Source organism: Ahaetulla prasina, chromosome 1 (assembly GCF_028640845.1).
Source record: "Ahaetulla prasina isolate Xishuangbanna chromosome 1, ASM2864084v1, whole genome shotgun sequence".
Taxonomy (NCBI): domain Eukaryota; kingdom Metazoa; phylum Chordata; class Lepidosauria; order Squamata; family Colubridae; genus Ahaetulla; species Ahaetulla prasina.
This window is the reverse complement of record NC_080539.1, coordinates 118641704-118668066: the sequence shown is the minus strand read 5'-3', so window position 1 is coordinate 118668066 and position 26363 is coordinate 118641704. Positions and strand designations below refer to the sequence as shown.

The following is a 26363-nucleotide window of genomic DNA, read 5'->3' as shown; positions in this document are numbered from 1 at the left end:
TTGTTGGTGAACCCTTTTTACATGAAAGGAAACATTGAATACTAGGTTATCCAAACATTTGTGTCAGTTATAACATAATAAAAGTGGCCTTTGCAATGAATTTTTAAGTGGTATAGTCTGGCAAATACCTTTTGAATTCAAATTTGCCAGGCCTGCTATTTAAGGTTTCTTTTTTAACCAATGGTGGACTTCATGCCTAAATCTTGACATCATTTCATTTCAGTTTAATATGTCAGACAGAAGAGCTTTAAAAAGAGTTTTCCTTTTTTTAGAAAAATACACATTAAGAGACTAAACAGCAAAACCAAATAAAAAAATAATAATGGAGAGGACTAACAGTGAATTCATCGCTGTTCCACTGGCATAAGGCTGAAACCAAAGGCAATGATGCCCAAACTCTTTGTTAATGAGATGTATAAGAAGGGACCCATCTTACAAAAGAATGGAAAATATTATGAATTATTGAAAGAGCAGCTGATCAATACATCAAACATAACTCTCTTTGAGACTCTCTAGTCTGCCTGATGCTGTCCTGGGAAACACATCATTCCACTTATGGGTCACGTTGGCTAGGACTAGATGTTAAGGTGGGGAAGGCTGTTGTAGATTTTTTAAATATATATATATACATATATATATATAAACCTCCAGGTCCATTAAAACCTTTCTCATATGCTTTCTAATCCTCACCACCCCAAGCACATTTATGAGCTGCTTAAGTTGATGAGAGTATTAAAATGTAGGGGGGGGGGAGAAATAACCACTGTACTTTTCAAGGTTTTTGTTTTTAGGAAATAGCACTGAGGAAGGAAAATCAGCACTTGAAATATCTTAGAATGAATAAACTTCTCTTGTACAAAAGTGCATTAACTGATTTGTGAAGTTAAGGTTGTAACCATTGTATTTACAAAGAATAAAAAAAATATATTAAATTTAAACCGGAATTACTATTAAGAATTGCTTCCCACTGATGCTAAATGCATATTCTTGATATTGTTATATTAACCCAAAAATATGAGCTTGGTTCTTTGGTTTCTCAAGTACAACTATCGTCTTTAGCTTGCACCTACTGAAGTTGTGGGAGAGGAGGCCATTCAGTACTGTATTTATCCTACTATGCTCAGAACAATCTAACAGGTTTAATATAGCCCAATTCAACATCTTCCGAGGCAGATGAATTTAGAGGGGAATGTTTTGTTTTTAAAGGAAGAAACAGACAATATTTGTCTGACAACTGAATTATGCTAGCCAACTATATTTTAGCCTGATAAGCTGTACAGGTTGAACTCAGTTTAGTTTATCGATTATATGCCACAGAAACATAGAAAATTGGGCCAATTGATTATTCATGTTTAGGTTACTCTTGGGTAAGCAAGTGAACACAGTGAGTAGGACTGAGACTGGATTTTACATGTATTTTTGTTGTTAGTTGTGAAGTCGTGTCTACCTCCTTGCAAAGTAAAAACTGGGAAATTTGCAAGCAAGACAGAGTCAGGCTAGATAAAGTAAAGCAGTAAGCAAAATGAACACTGGACAATTGTGTCTCCAAAATCAAAGCATTCCAACATTTAAAAAAATAAAACTACTTGGGGCCAGCATTTGACACTTCAGTGCAGAGGCGAAATCTAAAATTTTCCCCTACCGGTTCTGTGGGCATGGCTTAATTGGTGGGTGTGGCTTGGTGGTAAGGTGACTGAATGGGCATGGTCAATAATAATAAATAATAAAAATAATAAAGTATACAAAACTTGGGAGGCACCAGTCTACCTTCTTTAAAAATAGAGGCACCGGTCTACTAGCTGCCTATAGCGCTGATCAGCTGTAGTGCGGCCCTTTGAAGTGCCGCGGCAGTCATTATCACCACCGAGCGCTTCAGGGAAGAGGAACAGCGAGGCGTGGGCAGTGGGGGGGGGCGGGCAGGGATTTTTGCTACTGGTTCTCCAAACTACTTGCCCTCATCGCTAACGGATCGCGGGATCCGGTCCGAACCGGGAGCATTTCACCCGCTTCAGTAGTAAGCCAATATTTCTGGCTGTTGGTCTATCTGCAATATTGTGCATACTTTTAAAAAAACATTTCTTTGTCTACCCCAGGGGTAGTCAACCTTTTTATACTTACCGCCCACTTTTGTATCTGTTAGTAGTAAAATTTTCTAACCGCCCACCGGTTCCACAGTAATGCGCCCTGTATCGTCTTCTGCGCATGCCTCTCGTGCATCGTGGGGTGGGGGGGGGGGGCGCCGGCTACCACTCTGCTTGTCTTTTATAGCTGGGTGGTATGGGGGGAGATGCGCGAGTTATTCTGGGATGAGGCTCTTTTGTTTGCAGTCGTACTATAGCGCCATTTAGTTTCACTTATGTAACATGAACTAAACTTATGCGCGGGTGATACAAATAATATATTTTCAGAAATTTAAATTGTCACGGGGAATTTTATGAAAACCTAATGAAAATGTTTTAAAATAATGCTATGAAATTTTTTTAAAAAGTCAATTAAATTTAAAAAAAGGAAAATGCTTCAGTATCGGACAAAACCCCTACCGCCCACCATGAAAGCTGGAACGCCCACTAATGGGTGGTAGGGACCAGGTTGACTACCACTGGTCTACCCCTACTATAAAGAGGACCATTTAGTATATAGAATACATTCAGTTAAATCCTAGCTGGCAGAAGAAATTATTCTCAGAAAGCAGTGTAGTCCCTGAAATGTATCAGGGTTATAAGATTGGAATCTCACAACGGTGAAGCTTTGGTAAACAAATATTCACACTTTCAAAGTGCCTGAGTTTGTTAGGTGTGACAACAAACCCCAAGGATCACTAGGCAGCATTTTTCAGAATCCTATTTATGGCCCTGGAGCCTCTCTCCCTACATTGCTGAGTGTGGCCAAACATATGTCCCTTTTTTGCAGATATTTAAGGACCCAATTTCACCTCAAAACATTACTGAAATCTCTCCCCCAAGCACCTCTGGCAGCTATAGAATGTGGCCCTTAACACCTTGTACAAAGCCTGGTCTAACTCTTGAACTGTTGGAAATTGTGCATCCCTGATTTTGTCACAAATTATTAACATCTGTGTTGAAATTAACAATAGATGGTTCTAATTCTACTGAAAAAACATGATATACTGTTTCTATCTTTTATTGAACTTGATTCTGTCTTTACTGGAAACAGCGTTTGGAATTTCAGATCCTGACATCAATTGGGCTTCTTAAGAGTTCTAACAAATTAACTTTAGTTTAAGTGAATCTTGCGCTCTTGAATAAACACAAGTAGAATTGCACTCTTGACTTAAAATGTAATAAATGGCAGTTTCACCAACAGTATGCTGCCTTTAGAAACCTTACCGAAAGAAATGTAAGCAGGGAACTCCAAAAGTCTGAATATTAATATAACCCATCGTATCTAAGTTAACTTAACGATCTATTTGATTATAGATTTGCACCAAAGCAAGCTACCCATGGGATTATAGCTTCTTTTTCACTGAATGAAGTAATGTAATATAACATTAAAACAGCTCATATAAGCAGATGGAAGACGCATCAAACTTCCAGTATATACAAGGGAACTGACATTTGGGATAATCCAGCCCAATTGCCTCCCCATCATCACAGCAGTAAAGGCATACTAAATGTATTTCACTTTTTTATTTCAAAACAACTTTAGACAAATGATCTTAGTATACAAATCTTGATTTCTTTTTACACAATATAAAGATAGTTTCCTCATTGCTTCTCAGTACAAAGGTATTTATTTTACCACTTAAGGATACAACCTCAGAAGTGCTTATTTTACACAAGGGGATAATGAAACAACGTTAGTCACCAAAATGTAGGTGCAATACTACTTATTTTACAGAAATATTCTAGTGTTTTAATCAAATAAAAGTGAACGTGCAATACTAGAACAGTGCAAGTTCAAGTAAGGCCAAGTCAGTAATCTCCACAAGGTCACTGCAAAGGAAGAAAAGAGGTTCAAAGAATTTAGATTTTTAAAAGCCATTTAATCAAACATCTTGACAGCAGATTTACCTAAACTTCTTTAATGCCATAAAATGAATGCAAAGACCAAGCAGTGCCATTAATATACCAAAAATTTCTTGTGCCAATTGGTCTGGAGCATGCTAAAACCTTAACTACAAATCTTGGACCATGTAAGTTAATCACTAACATTTACGCCGGTTAAAGTGTTGTGCAGCGTTCAAGCATGTCTTATTTTCGATGGTGTGTAGCTTTTATCTATTATTTCATCTTGCAAGAACATATGAAGACAACGTTCATTCTGAGCCAAAGGATGACCTGCAACTCTGAAAATTAAAAATTAAAAGGTTAGTCTTCAAAGGGGTCCATGTGCCCTGTAATAATAATCCCAACATACTTTTTCTTTGTCAGCAATTGGCTTCTAAATTTTTAAAAAGCCTAAAATTTTGCATTTTAGTTCTCTATCTTAATTAGGTAAGATTTTTACTTGAATTTTACTCCGCTAGTTCTTACCGACTACAGAGATGCATGCTAATCTTCGTTTCAAGGCCATTGAGTCAATGCTGTCTGAAGACATTTCTGTGGTCATGTGGCCAGCCTGATATCACAGAGTGTTGTTACCTTCCCACCTGCACCTATTTATCTTCTTGCATTTGCATGCTTTCAAACTGCTAAGGTTGGCAGGAGCTGGAGCAAGGACAGGAACTCACCCAGTCATGTAGCTCACAGGTCTTGAAACTGGGCTGCTGGCTTTCCAGCTGAGACGCCCAGTGTCTTAAGGACTGAGCCACCATGCTGTCTCCTATCTTAATTAAGGAGGTGAAATTTCCTGCAAAGTACCAATGAACAGGCCCACTGACCTATGTGTGATGGGATAAACAGAAAACAGACGTAAGTCCAGTAAAAGTCAATTTAACTCCCTTCCCAAATTCCAGTGTATTTAAAAATACTGATTTTGATGCAGTGCCTTGTTCATAATTCTGCAAAATTGCACTACAGTCCCTTGGCAGCTTTTAAGCTATCATATCTAACAGAAGTTTGCCTCTTTTGAATTCACATAAGGCACTAAGAATAAATTTCTGAGATGGCAATATCAAATAGGGTGAGGTACTGTGGGTCAACTATGGCTTATTTAACCAATATTATTGACTAGGTTTATCAAAGAGAATTTGGCTGCAGCAAGAATGATTTTCTTCAGCAATGAACTGCCAAAACAAAAATGTTGCTGTTTAATTACAGGCAGTAGGAAAAGGAAGTTCTTGATAAATACCCAGCACAAACCATCTCATTTCCAACTTAGAAGGTTTATAGGGATCTTTTCTGAAGGCCAAATTAGCACACATGTATCTGTAATATCGTCTAGATTCAAGCATACAAATCTGAACTGGGGATCATACTTGCAGTCAGAAATTATAACCAAATTGTTTGTTCGATGATGAGCACACTTATCTCCCCCAGCCTTATTTGTATGATGCTATCTTTACATGCTGCAATCTAAACAATTTGCATACATTAAGAAACAAAACCCAGGTCACTACAAATTCTTCAATTTTTGCAGCAAGCATGTTAAGTGGCTGTCTACTGTTCAGCTTGGATATTGAAACTGCTTTGCAGTTCAACCTGGAAAGTGGTTCAGAAGTCTTTAATAATGTAAATTGAGCTTTTCTTTATATTAGCACAAGCTCCACTGGTCTTGAAAAGACTTAACAGGTCACTGTTAGATGTCAGTAGGTGTAACATATAATCTACTGGGATGTTAACACCATTGCTAGGAACTCAGTCCGGTGCACCAGCATATTGTTCATTACTGAAGTTTCTGTGCAACACAAGAAATAGAATATCCCACTTACTTGTTTATGAATTGTTCAAGTCCCAGCTTCCTCTCTTCTATAAAGGAATCATCAAATATCCCATCATCTCCTCTGAAAGGCAATTGGCGAAGAAAGGCTTTTCCGGGTAAAGGAGGTACAACCACCTAAAAAACAGTTGGCATTTTCAATTCTAACTCTGTTATGCTAAAAATTAAAGCATCGTCAACATTACCATTACCACCATCATTACTACTGCTGCACAAAGAGCTCTGAAAATTCTCTAAGCACTGTAGAAAAAATTCAGATTCATTCCCTTCCTTAGGAATGTGGCACCAAGACGATTTAGGGTGAAAATACATAATGTTCCAGGCTTAAACACAGCTGTTAGGAGGCAAGATGGCTTATAGTGTACGTGCTCTAATTATAACAAAACATCAGAATAAGTTGGCAATCCTCCCTGCCAGCAAAGCATGGAAACTCACAGTGCAAACTTTTGCACTGCTAAATTATCATCAAGCATCAAGAAAACTTTGTTGCCTCACCTTACTTTCTCTTTCTAGCTCACTTCGAAGCCATTCAAAATCACTGTATCGTCTCCTGACGCAAGACTCCTTCAATTTGAAGATCGGAAGATTTGTCTGAAAGAAACAAGACCCGTCACTCTCCATTCACTTGACTCAGTTAGCCACTTTAAGAAGCATGTGGACTTCAACCTCTAGAATGCTGTCTGGAGAATCCAGGTTGTCGAAGCCCATACTTTGTAAAATTGCCAAGGTTTAGAAATCATTCAGCTGACATCTGAGCAATGTCGAAACAGCATATGTTTATCCAGATATTACACTTCAAATGGATTCCCCAGGTTAGATGAACAAACTGAAAGCAATAAATGAATGCAGTTGTACGGCTCTAGAATGGAGTTAGCGCATCCTTTTAGTGGCTGTCCATCAAATATAAAACAGCCCATCTTTCCTAGGCATTCAAAACATTTTGGAGGAAATCCTCCCAAGGAATTGTACAACAAATAAGACTAAAAAACACAAAGATACCATCACATTTTATACAATGATCCTAATAAAATTTTAGTTTAATTGCAGGACCAAGAAATGAAGGCAAGTATTTAGAATAGAAGTGGCCATCCACGTTATTGAATCTCAGCTCCTGTTTACCGTCGTCAATAAAGTAAATGTTGAATGGTAACAGTTCTCGTGAGTTAAGTCTTCCAAGTGTTTAAGACTTTATGCTGTCCACTCTATGTTTACTTGGGCCCTTAAGAAGAAAGCATGTCTTCCTAGGATCAGCTGTCCCAAATTTATTTTCCTACTCTCAGAAACTCTGCTTTACCTGGAATAAGTTCCTGGTTGCTTGCTCTGACATTAACGTTCGACACTATATTCAGGAAAGATATTATTTGCATACTGTTGAAATAACAGCTCAAATATTCAAATAGCTTTCCCATGTGGATATTAAAAATATAGAGAGGACAAGATGGAATCTTCAAGCACCCTACATGACAATGACTCTAGGGTAGGACGACAGATTGTCAGTATTATCTTCTGAGATCAATCCTCTAGGAAGCCATCATGCCTACCAGGCTCCATAGGGATTAAGAGTCAACACAATATTCAAATCTACCCAAGGGTTCAGGAACATTGCCAAAGTTACGTTCTCTTAATCCAATTTTATAATATTATGTACAAGATTGTGAAGATTGGTGTTGGACCAGGAGCAGGGAGATGCAAATTCCAGCTCAACTTCAGCCTCGGAAGCCCATTAGGCGACTACAAGTTAGTCACTCAGCTCAACCATTCTCACAAGAGTGGGGGGGGGGGAAATAGGAGGAGGGAGCACTATCTATGTTGTCTTGAGTTCCTATGTAAAGGTAAGATAAATAAATAAATAAATAATGATAAATAAGCAAATCTGAATAGATATAATTCTTCACATTCCTTTGGCAGAGAGGCCATCATTTCCTTGCATGCTGAGACAAAGATGGCACAAGGATGGACTACCAGCTTCTCTTGTAGGAGAAGCTAATCAGAGTGTTTTATCACATAGCCAATTTTCTCTAGAATGTTTACAGGAAGCTGCATTCAAATCTCTGCTACCGGTAATTTTTGCACCAAAATTACACAGCGTGTTTGGATTTAAAATGAAAAATCCTTTAAGTTACTCAAGAAATCCCAAAAGTAGTTTAAAGATCCATCAATCATACATGTGCCCAATATTAAAGCTGAAAAAACAGTATTATATGTACTTACTACCCAGAGCCATGGAAATGTATGAAAATGAATTAGAATACTTTCTAATTTTCTACCTCCAGCCAAATGTATGGCTAATGAGAAGGCTTATCATAAAAAAGTCTGATAAGCAATGTTTCAGGAGAAAAACCCATGTTATCATATACAGCAACATCTGTAAGTACAAGGCATGAAACCCAAGCCAGGTTAGGAAGGCACCTGCATTTTCCCAGCTAAGTACAACACAGTTTATTGTACTCATGCTTTACAAGAAACATAACCTTAAAAGGCTCCTTTATACTAGAAGTCATACTTGCTTTTATGAAACTACTTTCAACACAGTTAGGAAGCACCACTATACAGTTCCTTTGGAGCTCAAGGGAAAGATTCCCAGAAATTAAAAACAATGGATTACTGCGCTCTGATTTCACCCCTTTGGCTTTTATTAACAGAGTTCAACTCTCCAAAATAAGTCATTGTAAGTGTCTAAAGCCTGTATAGTTTTATGTTTTCTGCAGGTGAGATTTTACCTTTAACATTCCATTTGCTCAGGTTACCTAATCCTCCCTGTTAACTGCTCTTTTATTCAGCAAGTTAAGATTAAACCCTGAAAACCCTGAAAGAAGCACCTCAGAAATTCTTATTTCTTGGTGCGGAAGCATATAAAAGTTAATCTCTAAACAAGATATAAAGGCTTAGTGGTACAGTACTAAAGAAAAAATGGAACTGGAACTTGCACCTCTCCATTCTTCTTGAACTCCCAAAACAATCACAATTATTCTCTATTGCATCTGACTTTTTGTTATTTCAAAATAGTTTACTATTGAAATATAAGCTGCTTCACATTAGCTGCTTGGTGAGGCAAACATGTGAAAATCTCTGAACTCTAAACATTCTCTCTCTTTCTCACACATACATACACAGTCAGACAGACATTTAACATTTTAAATTTACGTCTGCCAGATTGTAAATTCATCCAAACTTATTACTAGTTCATTATAGAACCAGTAGAATTTGTTTTAGTTATATTTCTCAATTAGGTCTAATTATCTTTGCTTTGCAAGGGAATTAAGATGAATTGCATTAATCCAATAATAATTTTTATAGTATTTTAAAATCCAGTGTGAAAACCATGGAAAGTGAAAATCTAGAACAAAGCAGTTAAAATGGTAAAAATCAGGAGTCTGATAGATTACCTTCAAGTATCTGTCAAATGGTGTTGCATGCATGATTGACAAGAACCTTGAAGGGGATATAAATATCCTACTTTACAGAGTACAACTAATAGAGAATATGCTCTGTTTGCATGACTAAATTCTGTTTATTTTTGGAGCCTACATAGCAAGACTTACAGCTTTTTCTGAAGGGGAATATTGCATTTAATTTTTGAGTAACATGCTTAAGACCAAAAAGACATAAAGTCAATAGAACCAGACAAAGGTTATACTCTGAATACCTGTAATTTATCTTACATATTTTTCACTTTACAAATAATTCAGTGGCAATTGTGATGGCACCTAGGAGCCCTAAGAATTCTGACTTTTTACAAGAAAGCTTACCCAGAAGAAGAAGAATCAAAATAGCAGTAAGATATAGCAGTTCTTGCACTAAAGAACTAATTAAATAATAGTGAGGCTAAGAAATAACTATGATTTTTTTAATACTCTCTTGAAATATTCCTAATTTTTGTTTTTAAAATTTAAAGCAGTTTTTAAAATATAATTGTTTTACAAAAATTGAATTTGACTCAAAAATATTGGAGTGGATATTTTAGGAATTGTGATAACAATAGTACACAGCATATACATTTGCTGTGTACATATACCTGTACATTTCATTTATGAAATCACTAGGAGACAAGTTATATTCTGAGACTTTCTGGCCATTACTATTAGGGATGACCATGTTTATTAGTGCTTATCTCTTTTATTCTCCATCACTACTATGAAAATGAAAGAATGATAAATGAATAGAGGATTTAGAGGGATGGAATTAGTTTAGATCAACAGTCTGAATATGAATGCAGAAAACTGTGGACAAGAGACTCTTAAAGGGTGAAATTTGACAGACTACGCTTTTTTAAAAAATCCAACATAATTTGGTATAATTCCAAACATCTACATTGGAGAAAGGAAGGAAAGTAAAAGAACAAGCAAACAGAATACATTTCTGTCCTTTGAGGAATGCATTTCTGGTTCTGAATATACTTTCAGTTTCATGATCTAATGATAAAAGATGTCAGAAGGATACATTCAATCATGATATTAATTGAACATGAATGTTTTCAGAGGTACTAAAGAACTAGACGAATTGGTGATCATATGACACCATATTGAGATCTGCTGCAAAATTACATTTTAAGAATGTTCTTATCACAATGCTAAGATGCACCAAAAGAAATATAAAATTTCCACGGGTTTATAAGAATGGATTTTTTGAATTTGTTATTCCAATATTTCATAAATAACAAGGTTTGGGGACTCCAACGCCTTCCTTCAGTTTCCTATAAAAGCAGGTTATTGAGAGGTATCTCAATTCTAGATCTTCAAAAAGATATAGAACCTAAAACTTCAGATCCAGCAATGGTATCTATCCAATAACAGGTGTTTAAGACAGATAAAGTGCCAACAAACACTCTGAGGATTTTAAACTACTATTTTAAACGTAGTTTAAATCCTTTAACATAATCTTTTTTACAATGAAAGGGTCAAATGCTCATCCACACCCCGATTTTTTCCATCAGCATTTCTCAAGATTAAATGCCGATACTATGTACAGTATCACCCAGCATCTTCTCCAAATCAGGAGGTAGTTTTTCAAAAGCTGGATTGAATTTCGAAATTCTTTATTCCAGTGACCAACATGAAAAGAAATAAGCCAGAAAGATTAAACATTTAAATATAATTATAATTCAACCAATGCTTCTAACTAGTTTTTGAAAAGGAACCAGTCAGCTGTTATATTATTGTTGCTCTCCTTCATTTTCATGTTGTTGCCAATGGGAATGGATATGACTGATTCAGCTGCTGGTGCCAGAGCCAAAACAAGCTGCCTTTTGGGCCTATTACTGTGGCCTTGCTACTTTCTTTCAAGAACTTGACTGAAACATTTCCTGGAACTGGATAAAGCTATGCAGTTTGCCAGTCTGTTTCCCATCCACACAAAACATCTATCAGCCTTTTAAAATGAGCCCACAAACATACACAATCTGCAAAAAAGATGGCTCCTGCTGGCCACACAACAGAAAATCCCATCCTTTTGAGGATTACATAGAAATATAGGCTGCTGGTTCTTTGGTCAAATGGCCTAGTAAGTACACTGCAGAACAATCTATCATTCTTCTGTCAGCTTCTTGACCAGAGTCAAGAGCATCTCTGAAAGATGGCGCAAACCTCTCCTCCAATGACCTCTTCTTCTTTAGATGGCCACCAGAATTATTATGCAAGTTGTTAATAAACAGCTAGGATATATCCATTTGTTAATGTATTCCCACAAAATTAAACCTTGAACTCTGGACTGGGAAAGACATGAAGAATGTTAAAGCGTAACACCCAGAGAACCCCTAGGAATGTATTTCTTTAATACTTAATTTAATTATCTGAATCTCCCTAAGAGACTTCTGGGTTTTTTTATTAGTTGTAGTTTATTTTTAAATCAATCACATGAGCACCTGACTTTTTGAGGGACTCCGCAAGTAACATAACCCAAAATGCAATGTTTTGACAAGAGGCCCAAACATCAATGAACCAGGAAGATGATGGGATTGTCAATTAAGATATTGATTTACAAAAGCAGAATGGAAAAAGGTCCACAGTCAGGAAAATTATAGTGATCTATATAGCACTCAGGCTACCACTGTACCAAAGAAAAGAATCTGATATGCCACTTGCATTGTGTAGACTTCTCACTTTACTTTACAGAAAAAACATTCTCCTTTTGGGCAATTTCTCAAAGTCTATAGCGCACCTGCAAGTAAAATTCCCCACCCCCATAAGTCTTGCTGAACAAAGACACTGTTACCATAGCACCAATTTGAAGAACAGACTATAGTAAAAATTCTGTTGGCAACTCACTGCCAGCAGAAAGTAGATACTACTAATAATTCACAAAATACCCCAAGAACCTTGTAAAGTCATGCTATTAGGGAAAATATATAGAACAATCAAAACAGCACATTTGGGGAAACACACTACAGAGACACATTATGAAGCAGGTATATTAATGTTCTTTTACTGCCTCCTGCTGGTTAATTCCTTTTGGTTAATACTATTGGGATACATGACAAACTTCAGCAATTTTCTGAAGAAATGAAATTGGATCTTCAGCGTTTATTTTAAGTATGAGAACAGACAAAAACGCCTTAAGCATTTTTATTAATTCTTCCTTTTGAAGAAACAAGAACGGTACAAAGAACAGAATGAGAAAGTAATTAAGTCACGGTATAACCATTTGTAGAAACAAGCACCACAGAATCTTAATTCCCAAAGCAACTTTACCTCCCAAGAGTTTGCATGAACAGGCACGTTTCTTAATAGTTGCCTAACCATAGTTTATGAACTAAGCAAACTTCCCCCAGGAGGGAATGCCATAATCAGGCAGTCACAGCAAGAACCACGCTACCAAATATGAATGGATGATAGATAGAAAGATAGAATTTCATTTTTTTGCCTAAATTCATGACTTTTCACATTTCCGTGTTAACTGTTTATTTTCACCTATTGTTCTAGCTTGTTTAGATCTTATTTTTTCCCTTTCAGCCACCACACTTAGCTTTGATCATTTGCAAATCTGATCAGCATTCCTTCATCAATATTATTTATAAATATGTTGAACAGCACTGCTGGCTTCTGAACAGATCCCCGTGATGTTCACTTTATTTGGGATGTTTTTCCAAGTAGATTTGATGCCATTTATAACTACCCTTTAAGTATGACCTAACTGTGGACCCATCGAGTGGTTAAGCTGTCAAATCCATATCTGATCATTTTGTTAATAAGGATTCTGTGTGAGACACTGGCCACAGCCTTTTCCTGACCAACCAGGCTAATACACTCCATCATAAAAGGAGATCAAGTTAGACTGACATGACTTGATCATCATAAATCCATGTTGGGGTTTAGGTTATTCAAAGGTCTGTACATTAATATCAACATTCTGAATTGGGCATAGGAATTTACAAGCAGCAAATATAGTACTTTATGGTTGCTAGATTAATTTCCCTACTTTGTTGCTGTTTCCAGAACATCTTCAATATAGAGGGCACTGCAGTAATTCAATAGAGAATTTATCAGGACATGGGTAACTGAAACCAGACTATCTTCATGCAAGGAAAATCTAAGCCTAGCTACCAAGCTGAAGCTGGACATAGGTGGTCTCAATTGTTAGGTATACAGATCCCTGTAGTGACAGATCTGTACAGAAGAAAGACATGTGATCATCCCCTCTGTAAGCGCATTATTTCATATAGCATACAGTATTTCTCCAATTCCCAAATTCAATAACTATTTCCTCTGGATTAGATTTCAATTATACACACTATAAGTTTCTACTACTATATGATTTAGTCTTCCTTTAAGGTGTGATTTCATTAGGAGTTGGTCATATGAAAGCTAGCCTCTATTTTTCATAGCCATGAGCTACTGCCATACTGTTATCCAAGAAACAACAAGAGGTAAGTATACCCACCTCATCTGAAGACACTGAAAAATGCTGCCAGCACTTTGGCGCTGTGTTTGCTTGGTTCCACATTTTGGCTCTCCATCATTTTAGTCCAGTTGGATTCTGTTCCCCATTCCTGATCTAACCGTACTTGGCCAGAAATATCCTCTCACTATCTAATTGTATTTCTCCTTTCCATCACCAACTGAAGAAGGTTCCAAATGAGACTACGTACAAATTAGTCTCATTTGTACGTAGTAATCAAATCAGTTAATAAAAGCCATCATCTCCCTCCCCCCCTTTTTTTTGTAAGAGAAATGGGCATAACCACTGTCATCAATTCAAGCCTAGTAAGTTGCTGGACTATGTTACATATCCTCAGCAGATGTGATTATGAATAATCACATAAACAGAAGATGAAACAGCCTTGGTTCAGGGACAATCACCTAGTAGCAATTATTTGTGCTTCAAACGTTGGAGCTCAATTTGGAGATTAACAACCAGAATGATGAGAAGAACTTAATTTTCCAACTTCTCAATTGTAGGCTAGTCAATTAATATTACTGATGACAGTAGATGAATGTGCATAGATTGGGCCAGCTTGGTCTAGTGATTAAGACGCCAGACTAGATGGTTCAAGTCCCATGTTAGCATGAAAGCCAGCTGGGTGACCTGACTATGTGAGATGAGTTGTGAGAGTGACTGGCCTAAGGTCAGTCTCTCAACCCAACCCAACCCACCTCACAGGGTTATTGCTATGGGGGAAACAGGAGGAGGAAGGTATGTAAGACATGATCGCTGCCTTGAGTTATTTGTAAAAATAATAAAGGTGGGATACATACAAAGAAAGAAAATCTCAGCTATGAATGCATTCACTTTTAAGAACAGATCTCACATTCAAATAGCATGAAATCACCTCAGAATTAAGGGATTTCTTTTTCCCTAGATTGCTAACCATGGTAAGTTTCTATGTAGCTGGAAAGCACAAAAATGGAGGAGGTTGATGAGGCTCAATTTGACAGGAAACTTTGGTCACATACAGTCTTAATGGTCTTTGCCCATGAGTTTAACATGATTAACTGTCCCAAAGGTGCTTTTTCAAGAGGCAACTGGACTTTCTGGTTTTTCCTTGAAGACTTTTTGCTTCTCATCCAAGAAGCTTCTTCAGCTCTGACTGGTTGGTGGGGAATGGAAGGATTTATACTCCTTGCAGACAGATGGACATTTGCATTCTTTTTAGAGAGCCGTTGAGACCACTTGGAGGTTTATCTGTGTCCTCAGGGTCACCTGAATAGTGCAAATGGGTGTGGATCCTTCTTGGAACTCTTGAAAGGACTGTGTTGTAGACTGGAGATCGATGATGTCGTATCCCTCCCCCTCCGTTGAGAGAGAACTGTTCAATTTTGTCCAGCTGTCTGTAAGGAGTATAAATCCTTCCATTTCTCACCATCCAGTCAGAGCTGAAGAATCTTCTTGGATGAGAAGCGAAATGTCTTCAAAGAAAAACCAGAAAGTCCAGTTGCCTTTTGAAAAAGCATCTTTGGGACAACCATGACCTGGATAACTGAGAATCTCCACAGACATGATTAACTGTCATTTTCTTCTAATTTATTATTAATAACAGCTAACCTCAATTTGTTGGAATTAAATAAATAGTAGTTCAAACCATTCTTATAGTAGCATTCATTATTTGTCTATGATTTTATATGCACAAGTAGTTAGAGCTGGAAATACAGAAATAGAAATAAGAAATTACAGAAATAAGATGACATTCTGTCAAATATAGACTTGCAGTGCAATCTGATCTTTTTTTTGACCAATGAGTAAGACAGCCTGTAATCATTTGCATTTATGAATATATGTACTTCTACAAACTAGAAAAGTTGCATGGCTTTAAAAAAATATTTCCTAGAGCGCTGAGGAACAACTTTAGATGATCTATACTCCAAAAATCTGTCTTCAAAATGTTAGTCTACATGGAATGTAGAGCCAATTTCAATGGATTGTTGGGATCTGAAATGCTCTAAAACATTCTGCCACTTTGAATTTTGAGATGGTAGAATACAAATGAAAGATTCCTTTTTTATTTATTTATTGTTGCTTTAAACTAATAACAGAAAAAGAGAAAAAACAAAGGGAACAAAACACAAAAATATATAAATTATTAAAAAACAACATATAAGCCTGATTAGTGTGTGTGTGTGTGTGTGTGTGTGTGTGCACATACACACAATCTTTGTATTAATAATTATATAGAGAATTGTAACTGTTTACTGCTATAGACTCTTAACTAGCAAATGTCACCAGTTTTCCATTAGTTACCCCAAAGTTTTCAAAGAACAGGAACTGGCTTAATAGAAGGGATTTTTTTTTTAAAATGATGACCTTGTTAAAGGAGAATTCCATTAGAAAGCAAGCCATAGCTGTTTTATCACAACTGAAACCCAAATCAATGCATGAAGCATTATTTTAGTCATCACCTGCTATTTACTTTGTTTCAGCTCTTCTCCATTTCAGCTAAAAATTCTAAAGGACAAATGGAGTGCACTGCTAATTTCTTTATCTCCCCAAGACTCCTTCAAACGAGAAGCCAAAAGGGTAAGAGGAGCATATGTGTTCAGATAGAGTACTAAATCAACTTATCAATGAAGACATTTTGGATGGCATATTAAGACAGTAACTACTTTTTAAAACATTTGAGCACGAAAGAATAAATCCATTTCCTTTATATTAAAGTTAATATACGTGAAGTGGTAAATATAATACCTAATAGCTTTTGAGTATCTAATATGAGCCTTGCTAAGAAAGGAAGGTTCCATTAGAAGTTTCAATGATAACTTTTAGTTAAATGAAGGAAAGATATCTGACCTTGTCTTTTGTGAAAGATAGGTACTGCAGATTCATATACTTGATACTAGTTATTTTCACAAAGCTTCCCAACCTCTCAAAAATCAAGTGTAGTCTACAAATTAATTTTAGCCTTGGGATTCTGAGATACTTGTAACCCAACAAGTTGTAGTCATAGATGACATCAAAGAAAAGAAAAAAAATGACAGTTTGGTAACTCAAGAACAAGGAAGAACAAATTCAGCAGTCATTCCTCCTGAAGCTTGGCAACATAGATAGCAATATAATCAGCAGGGTGGTTTCACAATCCTGCCTTACAATGCCTGGACTTACTCAACACGATAAACCTTAACTAAGTCATATTATGACTTGAAATAGTGTGTGAGACCAACAAAAATAGGAGTGTATGATATATTTAATTCAGGAGGAACACATCTCAAATTCACCCGATATATGCTGAACTGGAAATATGCTATTTGCTCAAAAAATAAAAAAATGAGGCATCACCCAACTGTAACATGTAAATGAAGAGTATATAACCAAGCTGGGAACAAACAAAATTGTCCAGTAGAAATTAACACAGTATGATCCTCATACTCTAGAACAGTGATGTCATCACTTTTTGCCGTCACGTGCCAAAAGCGGGGGGGGGGGTTCACAAACACGCCCACACCCATAATTCAATGCGCACAGCCCCCCTGCGCGACTCCCGCTTTTGGCACACGATGGCATGATGGGCCTGGTAGGCCCGTTTTTCACCATCCCCAGGCTCCAGAGGCTTTCTAGAAGCCTGGGGAGGGCGAAAACGGCCTTTCCCACCCTCCCGGAGGCCCTCTGGAGACTGAAAACAGCCTGTTTCCCACCTTACGGTGGGCCCAGAAGGCCTGAAAATTAGCTGGCCGGCGTGCGCAAGAGCTGAGCTAGGACAATGCTTGCGTGCCCAGATATGGCTCTGCATGCTCTAGATCCAAACTATCTAATAACCAATCACTATTTTTACATTATCATTAGGATATATAAATTCTGATACCCAGTGGCTCTAACAGCAAGATATCTACAACTTTAACATACCATTTGAGGTAGATGTTTAAAACCCTTGAATTACATGAAATGAGCTTCCACATTCTATTTGTCTTTTGTTGTTGTTGTTGTTAGTTGCGAAGTCATGTCCGACCCATTGCAACCCCATGGACAACATTCCTCCAGGCCTTCCTGTCCTCTACCATCCTCTGGAGTCCATTTAAACTCATGCCTACTATTTCAGTGACTCCATCCAGCCACCTCGTTCTCTGTCGTCCCTTTCTTCTTTTGCCCTCAATCTTTCCCAGCATTAGGCTCTTCTCCAGTGAGTCCTTCTTTCTCATTAGGTGGCCAAAGTATTTCAGTTTCATCTTCATCTATTTGTCTTTACAGTCTTGCAACTGCAAAATAACATGATCCCATTGTTTCCTTGCTGAGATTTTATCCACTTGTACTCTATTCCTCAACCTGCTTTTGTTACACATTGATCAACAAAACATTGAAAATATCACAAAGGAAGTATCAAAAACCTGCAAATTTAAAAAGTAAAGAAAATGGGAGTACACACACACACATCATTTTTAGATAAAACTCAACATTTAAAACAGCCATATTTAATATTTCTATTTAAAAAAGACATTTGTACACATGGAAATAATTTACAGGTAGTCCTCACCAACCAAAATTTGGGACTGGCAACTGTCGCTAAGCAATGTAGTCATAAAGTGAAACATTTCACGATATCCCAACATATGCTGTGGTCATTAAGCAAATCACCCACAATAATTAAAGGCCAACTGCAATTCACAACTTCTTGCCAGCTTCCCCATGGATTTTGCTCATTGGAAGCCCACTGTGAAAAATCACAAACAGTAATCACATGGCCATGGGGCAATGTGACCATCATAAATGTGTCCCCAATGCACAATTACATGACTATTAAAGACTGCCTGGAAATCTTCTTCCGGAAGACTGTAACTTCAAAAGGTCAGATATTTATATAATATTTCTAAACTATCCATCTTCCTTAGAAATTAATATTGAGCCTTAATTGTAAATAAACCCATCTTTAATTGAAGAATTCTTCAAGTCTCACAATAGCTGTATTAATTTCTCAACCATTATTGCCTCTCATGCTTTTAAATATCACTATGTTGGCTTTTGCAAAATCTAAGATTTCAATGCAGCAATTCACATAGTCGTTCTACAGTACAGGTAGTTCTCAAATTAATGACAGGCTGCTAAAACCCCAAAATTATGATAGAGCCCCCCCCCAAAAGATACATACAACCCAGTTCTGATGTTCCCCAACCCATGGTCATGAGACAGCATTTCAGGCGCTCACCAACCAGCCCACATTTACAGCGCATCACAGTCACATGGCAGCAATCTATTATGTTTTTGCCAAAAACTGGCATTTACTTGTTTTGGATAAAAACGCCCCATAGCGATCAATGAGTCCACTCAATGACCATGGGTTCGCTTTATAATATAGTAATTTGCTTAATGACCACCGCAAAAGAAGAAGTCATAAAATTGGGTCAGTCATGTGATGACCTGCTTTATGACCATTATGACTTATGACCATAATGAGCAAATTCCATTACAGTTGTAAATCGAGGACTATCTATCCTCTGTTGCAATTTGCTGGTGCGACACTCAGGACTGTTCCTTTTGAAAGTTGCATTTGCTCTTATTAATCATGTCAGGCTTTCTAATAGTAGAAATCCAGGCCATATTGTACAGGTATTGGTGGCTGGCACTGATCTGTCAGACCAAATTAACAGTTGGAATGCTTAATTTATCATTCATATAAATAGTATTTATGAACTGAAACACAGTTCCTGCAACATGATTCCCAAAGTATTTCCTGAAAGTAATACAATAACCTTTGATTGGGTTAATATTTTTTGAAGAAATTGAACAATTTCATTTATTGGATTAGTTTAAGATCAAAGGTTTTCCTAGAACAAGTATAACCAAATATCACAGTGGCAGTGTGTAAGAAGAAAGCATGGCAAGAAGGCTTCATCATAAGTTGCCATCTAGGTATTTCCTCATGTAAAGTCAAAAAATTAGAACAAAATATAGTTTTGGTCCACCTCATGCAGTATTGCCTACTCAGCCTAAAGCAATTCTTTCAAGTTGTTAAGACACAAGTTTTCCTAACCACTTATCCTTGTTTATTTAAAACCTTTATGGGTAGTCCTTCACTTATGACAGTTGAGCCCAAAATTTTTGTTGCTAAGCAAGACAATTGAGCTGCACCCCATTTTTATAACCTTTTTCCCACAAGCAACTTACTTCAGTTGTTAAGTGAATCATGTGGTTGTTAAATGAAACAGGCTTCCCCCATTAACTTTGCTTGTTGGAAACCAGTTTGGAAGGCTACGAATGGCATGTCCCAGGACAGTGCAACTATCACAAATACATGCCTGTTGTCAAGTGCTCCATTTTCGATCACAAGACCATGGAGATGCTGCAATGGTCATAAGCATGAAAAAAGATCATGTCACTTTTTTTAGAACTGTTGTAACTTGAACAGACACTAAACTAAACTTAACTATTGAGGAATAAAAGTTGAGGAGTACCTGTATATAGGTGCCCCTCTTTTAACCAACTGGGTGGCTCTCAATCAAAAGTTAAAACAGCGCATTAAAACTATAAAAATTAAATATGTTAAAAACAAAAACCTGGTGCCAAGTTAAACTTCTGATGTGTAATCACTTTATCTTATCCCAACACTTGGAAGTAAAGCTAGGTCTTCAGTGCTTCTCAGAAAGCTAAGAGAGCAGATGTCAGCGTCACCTTCAGGGGGAAGGCTGTTCCATAGAGTAAGGGCTACCACACAATGTTCCCATAAGATGGCAATATTTAGGGTGACTAGAAGTATGCCCACCCTATCTGGTCTAGTAGCATAGTAGCATAGGTAGATGTCCTTAGGGCTGCGATGGTGAATTTGTGATATGCATGTCAAAGGTGATATGCCACACATCAACTCTTCAGAGCTTTAAAAACTGGTGTCTAGCATCTTGAATTGCACCTGGAAAGAAACTGGAAGCCAATGCATTTCAGAGTATTATATGGGCAAACCTAGGGACCCCATTATTGTGTGCACTGCTGCATTCTAGACCAGTTGAAGTTTCCGAGTGGTCTTAAAGGGCAGCTCTATCTAGAGCTCATTGCAGTAATCCAAACAGAAGGTGACCAAGGCATGAGTGACTCTGAGTCAGGTCTCCTGGTCCAAGAAAGGACGCAATTGGAGCATAATATGAATCTGTGCAAAGACCCCTTCCCCCAAGCAGAGTTACTACTGCTGGACACCAGCTCAGTCCAGGGAAGTGCCACTCTGTCCAAAGTCAAAGATGACCCTATCTCAGCTGATATAGTATTAACCACCAGGCATGTCTTAAGTACACACATTAATCTTCTTTATCTACTCAAATACAGAGATGAGTTCTTTCTAACTTCAGGAAACAATAAGCACGCCAGTCAACAGATTTGGCTTATGCTACCATCTTCAACTTTTTTAGAAATGTGTGATTACAAAAGATCAGAGATCAATGCCAACCATATTTGCTTCATATCAAACTTACAATAAAGGCAAACATCTAAAAGTATGTTTACTTTATGATAATGTAAGGAACTGTACAACTGTCCATGATTGCATATGGTAAGTTAAAATATTTGGTTTTTAAATGTATAATCTAAAGCTTTGGTGTTTAGGAGGTGAAGGACAGAACAAGTTATCAGAACAAGTTACTAACATATTTAAGAAGCAGTATGATCGAGGTGTAGGTCCTTATCTGTTATAATTTCTCTGAAGACATAAATCCTTCATACCAAGAGTGAGTTGACACACTCTTTTAAGACTAAATAGCCTTGAAATTATCTCTTCATGATCATGGAGATAAAATGAATGTGAGGTATCCACAACAGAATACATTCCCTTGATTAGTCTTTAACTTACAAAAATGCAGGCAGCCAAGCAGAGAAATACCATTCAAAGGAGATAGTCAGTAGGACAACACACATCCTTAACAAAGTCAGACTAGGCTTCCTTTTGTGGTACAAAAGGAACTATGGACACACTACAGGGAAGTGAAAAAACAAACCTAAGTTTCTGTATTCAGAGGCAATTCTGACAAGTTATGATGTCAGGTAGTCAAACAACAGACAAACCACTATAAAACTTTCCTTATAGGCATTCAGGGAACATTTTACTGGCCATTTTTCTAAAAAAACAACTTTTTTCTTGTCAAATGACCAGGGAATTTATATTCCTTTTTTATACAAGGATCTAGAATCAGAACTTGCCTGATAATTTTCCAATGGTACTGAAGACCCTGAAAAATTGAGAACCCAAGAAAAATCAGGAAAAAGGAAGCCCAGGGACTTTCTGCTTTTCCAATGGAAAATTTGAAAGATTTTAGAGTATACTGAAACACTTCCTATATTTTATTTTTTGAATGAGAGACACATTTTATTCAGTGAAATGAAAGATAAAGATTACTGAAAGACTGCCATCAAATAGCAATACATTACTGAAACACTGGATGTTTTTACTGTTTTATAAAATAGTTATAATGTAACACACTCCTTAATGTTTTATGCATTACCCTTTTTAGTACAAAGGTGTCTTTTTGTAATATGTACTAATATTTGCAATTTCACTATTAGAAAATTGTATTTGAAATCATTTACAATTGTACCCTCTTTCTGAGTAAATACACAGGATTCCTTAGTACAGGATGGATATATTTGAGAATGTTACATACAAACAGAAGTAAAAGTTACAATGCAGACATGTAAATTTGTGATAAGTTTTCTGGTTTTTTTTTCCTGGAGAACAAATTTAAAATTCCTGGAAAGATAGTCTCCTACAGAGAGTAACTTAAGCACTTAAGTATTGTATCAGAAAGGGTGGAAACCACACAGAAGTGGGAGAAATCAGCTGAGGTTCTACTTTGCATAATTCGTATGCCAGATCAGCACATGGTTTACAGCACAGACAAATGCAAAGCCAAAGCAAATTACATTTTGGGCAGAAGAGATAACAAACACCAAACTATTCGCTTGCTTGTTTGTTTTTTAATTTTTCAAGCATTTGAAAAGTTCACCAGTAACTGGGATGTTGACTTAGCTTTAAGAATCCTGCTCCATGTGGTTTTTAATCTAATTCATTTTGCATGGTAGAGTTAAAAGCTACTCGAGCAAGATTCAAGACGGTATTCACTTTGAGCACATTAAACTGTGTGCATTAAGCATGGCACCACCACTACATCACCTTTTTGCAACAAGGAATCTCTCTTAGCTTCAATTAAACATGCCAGGGTGTGATAATGGAAAGCAATCCATGGGGGGGAGGGACCTAGAAGTGGGGCATCTTATCTACAAACCTTGCTTGAAAGTGCTGGGCCCATAAAGATCTTCCTTCTTGAGAGGAGGCAGAAAGAGAAGCAAATGAGAAACAGGAGAGAGTAAGAGGAACCCTTTAGCACAGGGGTCTCCAACCTTGGCAACTTGAAGACTTGTGGACTTCAACTCCCAGAATTCCCCAGCCAGCAAAGCTGGCTGGGGAATTCTGGGAGTTGAAGTCCACAAGTCTTCAAGTTGCCAAGGTTGGAGACCCCTGCTTTAGCAGGAATCTTCCCCAGGAAAGGCGTCCATTGACAGTACAAGGAGGGGAACTCCAATCTATACCCCAAGCTCGAAAAGCCAGGCGTTAGTTTCCCCCCCACTCCACCGCCTCCTCTCTAAAAAAAACCCAGCCCAGTCTCCTCTCTCTCTCTCCAGCCCTCCAAGGCAGCCGCCTCGCTGAGATCTCTCACCTTGACTCTGACCTCGTAGGTGGTAAAGCGCCCCCGCCCAACCCCCACCGTCTGGGGGTTGCTGACGTCGATCTCCAGGAAGTTGCTCGGGGGCCCGTAAGCGTCGTTGAGGTTCTGCGGCTTGGTTATCAGGCGCCTGGTGTCGGCAACGGTCTCAGCCATTTCTCTCGCCCTCCGCCTTCTTGCGTCTGTCCAGTCGGGCGTAGCGGAGCCTCGCCGAGACAAGCCGCCGCCGCTGCCGCCAAAAGAGAGACCAGGGCGGGGTCCAGGGCCGAGGGAAGGGGAGACGAGGTCGCTCGGCCGCCGGAACGCAACCGCCCTACCCCCCCTCCCGCCTTCTTATGTACGGGCGACTTGCCGCCGCGACGCCCCCGCGACACGCTCTGGCCCAGCCGCCGCCCGCGCACGGGGGTGGCGGTGGTGGCAGCAGCCCAGCGCGTACGCAAAGCATCTTGGGACTTGTAGTTTTCCCTTCGCCCGGGCTCCCCCTGAATGACGAGGCCCAGAGAGCCACTCGCCAACTATAATTCCCGAAATGCTCTCTAGTCCTGGCTACGGAAAAGTCAGAAGAGTACAAGAGAAACCTAAAGGCTTTGCTTTGAGAAATCTCCGGCGGGGGGGGCGGGGGGGGAGGAAAGGACGGACGACTTGGAAGCCGAAGGACGCTCATCTAAACTTGGAAATGCGCCGCGGGGAGAAGGGAGGGAGGTGGGCTACCCTGCTCGATTTGTCCCTAGGATGCTTTGAATCAGAGCAGCGTAAAAGTCTGGGACGTAGTTCGTAAATATATGGAAATGTCGTTAACGTCGGATAGAAAGTGGGAAGGTCAGTCGGGTTGTTAGCCCACTAATTTCACTCAGTACATGCGCCAGAGAATTCAGCAAAGATTAGTCCTATTGCAGAAGAAGGGATACAGACTTTAGGTGTGTCTAATTCTGCCTGGCACAAGGCTACATTCTCCAGTTTGTGATTCACAGCCCACAGCCCCCTCCCCCCCTCCCCAAGTGAATTGTAGGGAAGCCACAGCTATGCTAGACCCCAGTTTAGAGGAGCGACCGCAGTTAAGATCCTATCTTTTGCATACCCTCTTCAATTCCTACCGTTTCTGTTAAAAATATTTTTAAAAAGAGGTTAACGGGGAAAATGTGAGTGGTAATCTAATTCTGCTAGCTATTTGGAAGGTTTATATCATCAAAAGATATACAGTACTCCTTGTGTATTTGAAATACACTAACTGTAAACAGTAGTACATACAGTAAATATAGAGTAATGACATATATCTGACTCTGGAAAAAAATAACAGGTACTGTTATTACCTCTATAATTGCCTGAAGCAGTTCAGAATTGTACACTTATACTTACACTTGGAAGTCATAGGGTTTACTTTTGATTCATCTGGGTAATTTACACAACCCATTTTACGAATGGTGCAGTACTTCCTCAACTGCAAAACAGTGGCTGATTTCATGTACTATTCTAAGTTTGTACTTGAGATTAATATATGAATCTAGCCAATTGATTCCTACTGTGATCTTTTCCATCTGCTTTAAAAAAAATTACAGAAAGCAACAGAAGTGTGACATATGCTGATTGCTGTTAAAATGATTTTGAGTAGCTGCCATCAAGACAATTAACTTCTACAGAACGCAATTCATCTATGACACCTCTCTTCAAAGAACGCTAAGTTCATCATGCTCATACAGCACCCTTCAGATTTTGAGGAAGGAAGCCTTTCATCAGAATTCAGGGGAAAAAAGGGCTGAATCAGTGTTTTTAATATACAATTTGGAGAATGAGCACTTTCACAGTATCTTAAAATTGCAACTTTTGAAATATTCACTTTGAGCCTAATATGATTCCTAGAAATGAATCAGAGTTGGGCCTGACCCAGCAAAAACAGAAAGCATGTATATTTGCTGTGGAAGAAGTGCTACCGCTTAGAACCACCATTTTAGAATGTGAGACTAAAGCTGATATTTTTATTGCTTACAACTGACACATTCAGCTTCTATCATCAGCTCTCACTATAACACATAAAAGTAAACTTATAAAAAACACAGTTGTATTCACCAATAATTTGATCAAGAGTGTTGGAAGGCCAAAGAGAGTTAACTATTTACTTTATTAGTCAGAGAGATTATCCTTCTTTACATATAAATCAAGATAGAATCACCATGAAGAAACACCTTAAGAAATTAACTCAATACAAGAAAAAACTACCATTCAAGAAATCTGGGTCATTCACTGGAAAGTGCTGATGCCTAAATGGGACCTGTCTGGATAGTTCCCATATTTTTAAAAAAAGGAAATTCGAAACCTTTATCTAACTACCAGCCTATCAGCCTCCTCAGCATCATTAGCAATACCGAGCATCTATCTGTTAAGCTCCTGGATTGGATGAATTAAGAAAATATATTGTGGAACAAATTGGATTTAGAAGTTACCACGCCCTCTTTGATCATGCTCTAATTTAACAACATAGAATAGAATAGAATAGAATAGAATAGAATAGAATAGAATAGAATAGAATAGAATAGAATAGAATAGAATAGAATTCTTTATTGGCCAAGTGTGATTGGACACACAAGGAATTTGTCTTGGTGCATACGCTCTCTGTGTACATAAAAGATACATTCGTCAAGAATCATAAGGTACAACACTTAATGATAGTCATAGGGAACAAATAAGCAATCAAATCATATTAGGAAACAGTCAATATAAATCATAAGGATACCAACAACAAGGTTACAGTCACAGTCATAAGTGGGGGGAGATGGGTGATAGGGGCGTTGAGAAGATTAATAGTAATGAAGACTTAGTAACTAGTTTGATAGTGTTGACATCTGCAGAAAAGTACATTTTTAAACCATGAACTTTGCTCTATGTACCTTTTGATCTGATTTCTAGGTCCAGTCTACAATGCAAACTCCTCTATAGAGAGAAGACTTGTTATTGCTTATCTATAAACATTATGATCAG

At 37.9% G+C, this 26363-nt stretch overlaps 1 protein-coding gene across 1 annotated transcript; it reads right to left on the bottom strand.

Moving 5' to 3' along the window:
• Positions 1-3628: 3628 nt before the first annotated feature.
• Positions 3629-23794, bottom strand: SNX3 (sorting nexin 3). The gene is made up of 4 exons (XM_058174268.1): positions 23385-23794; positions 6334-6429; positions 5831-5955; positions 3629-4306 (listed from the first exon to the last, which is right to left on the bottom strand). Exons 1-4 carry the CDS (start codon positions 23544-23546, stop codon positions 4201-4203), a joined length of 489 nt encoding a protein of 162 aa, XP_058030251.1. The 5' UTR covers positions 23547-23794; the 3' UTR covers positions 3629-4200.
• Positions 23795-26363: the final 2569 nt, after the last annotated feature.

Excerpts from the sequence above, each read along its gene's own strand:
- SNX3 (XM_058174268.1), bottom strand. The coding sequence starts at position 23,546 with ATGGCTGAGACCGTTGCCGACACCAGGCGCCTGATAACCAAGCCGCAG. Across the intron at positions 6,430-23,384 it reads CCTACGAGGTCAGAGTCAAG|ACAAATCTTCCGATCTTCAA; the intron begins GTGAGAGATCTC and ends TGTTTCTTTCAG. Across the intron at positions 4,307-5,830 it reads CTTGAACAATTCATAAACAA|AGTTGCAGGTCATCCTTTGG; the intron begins GTAAGTGGGATA and ends TTTAATTTTCAG.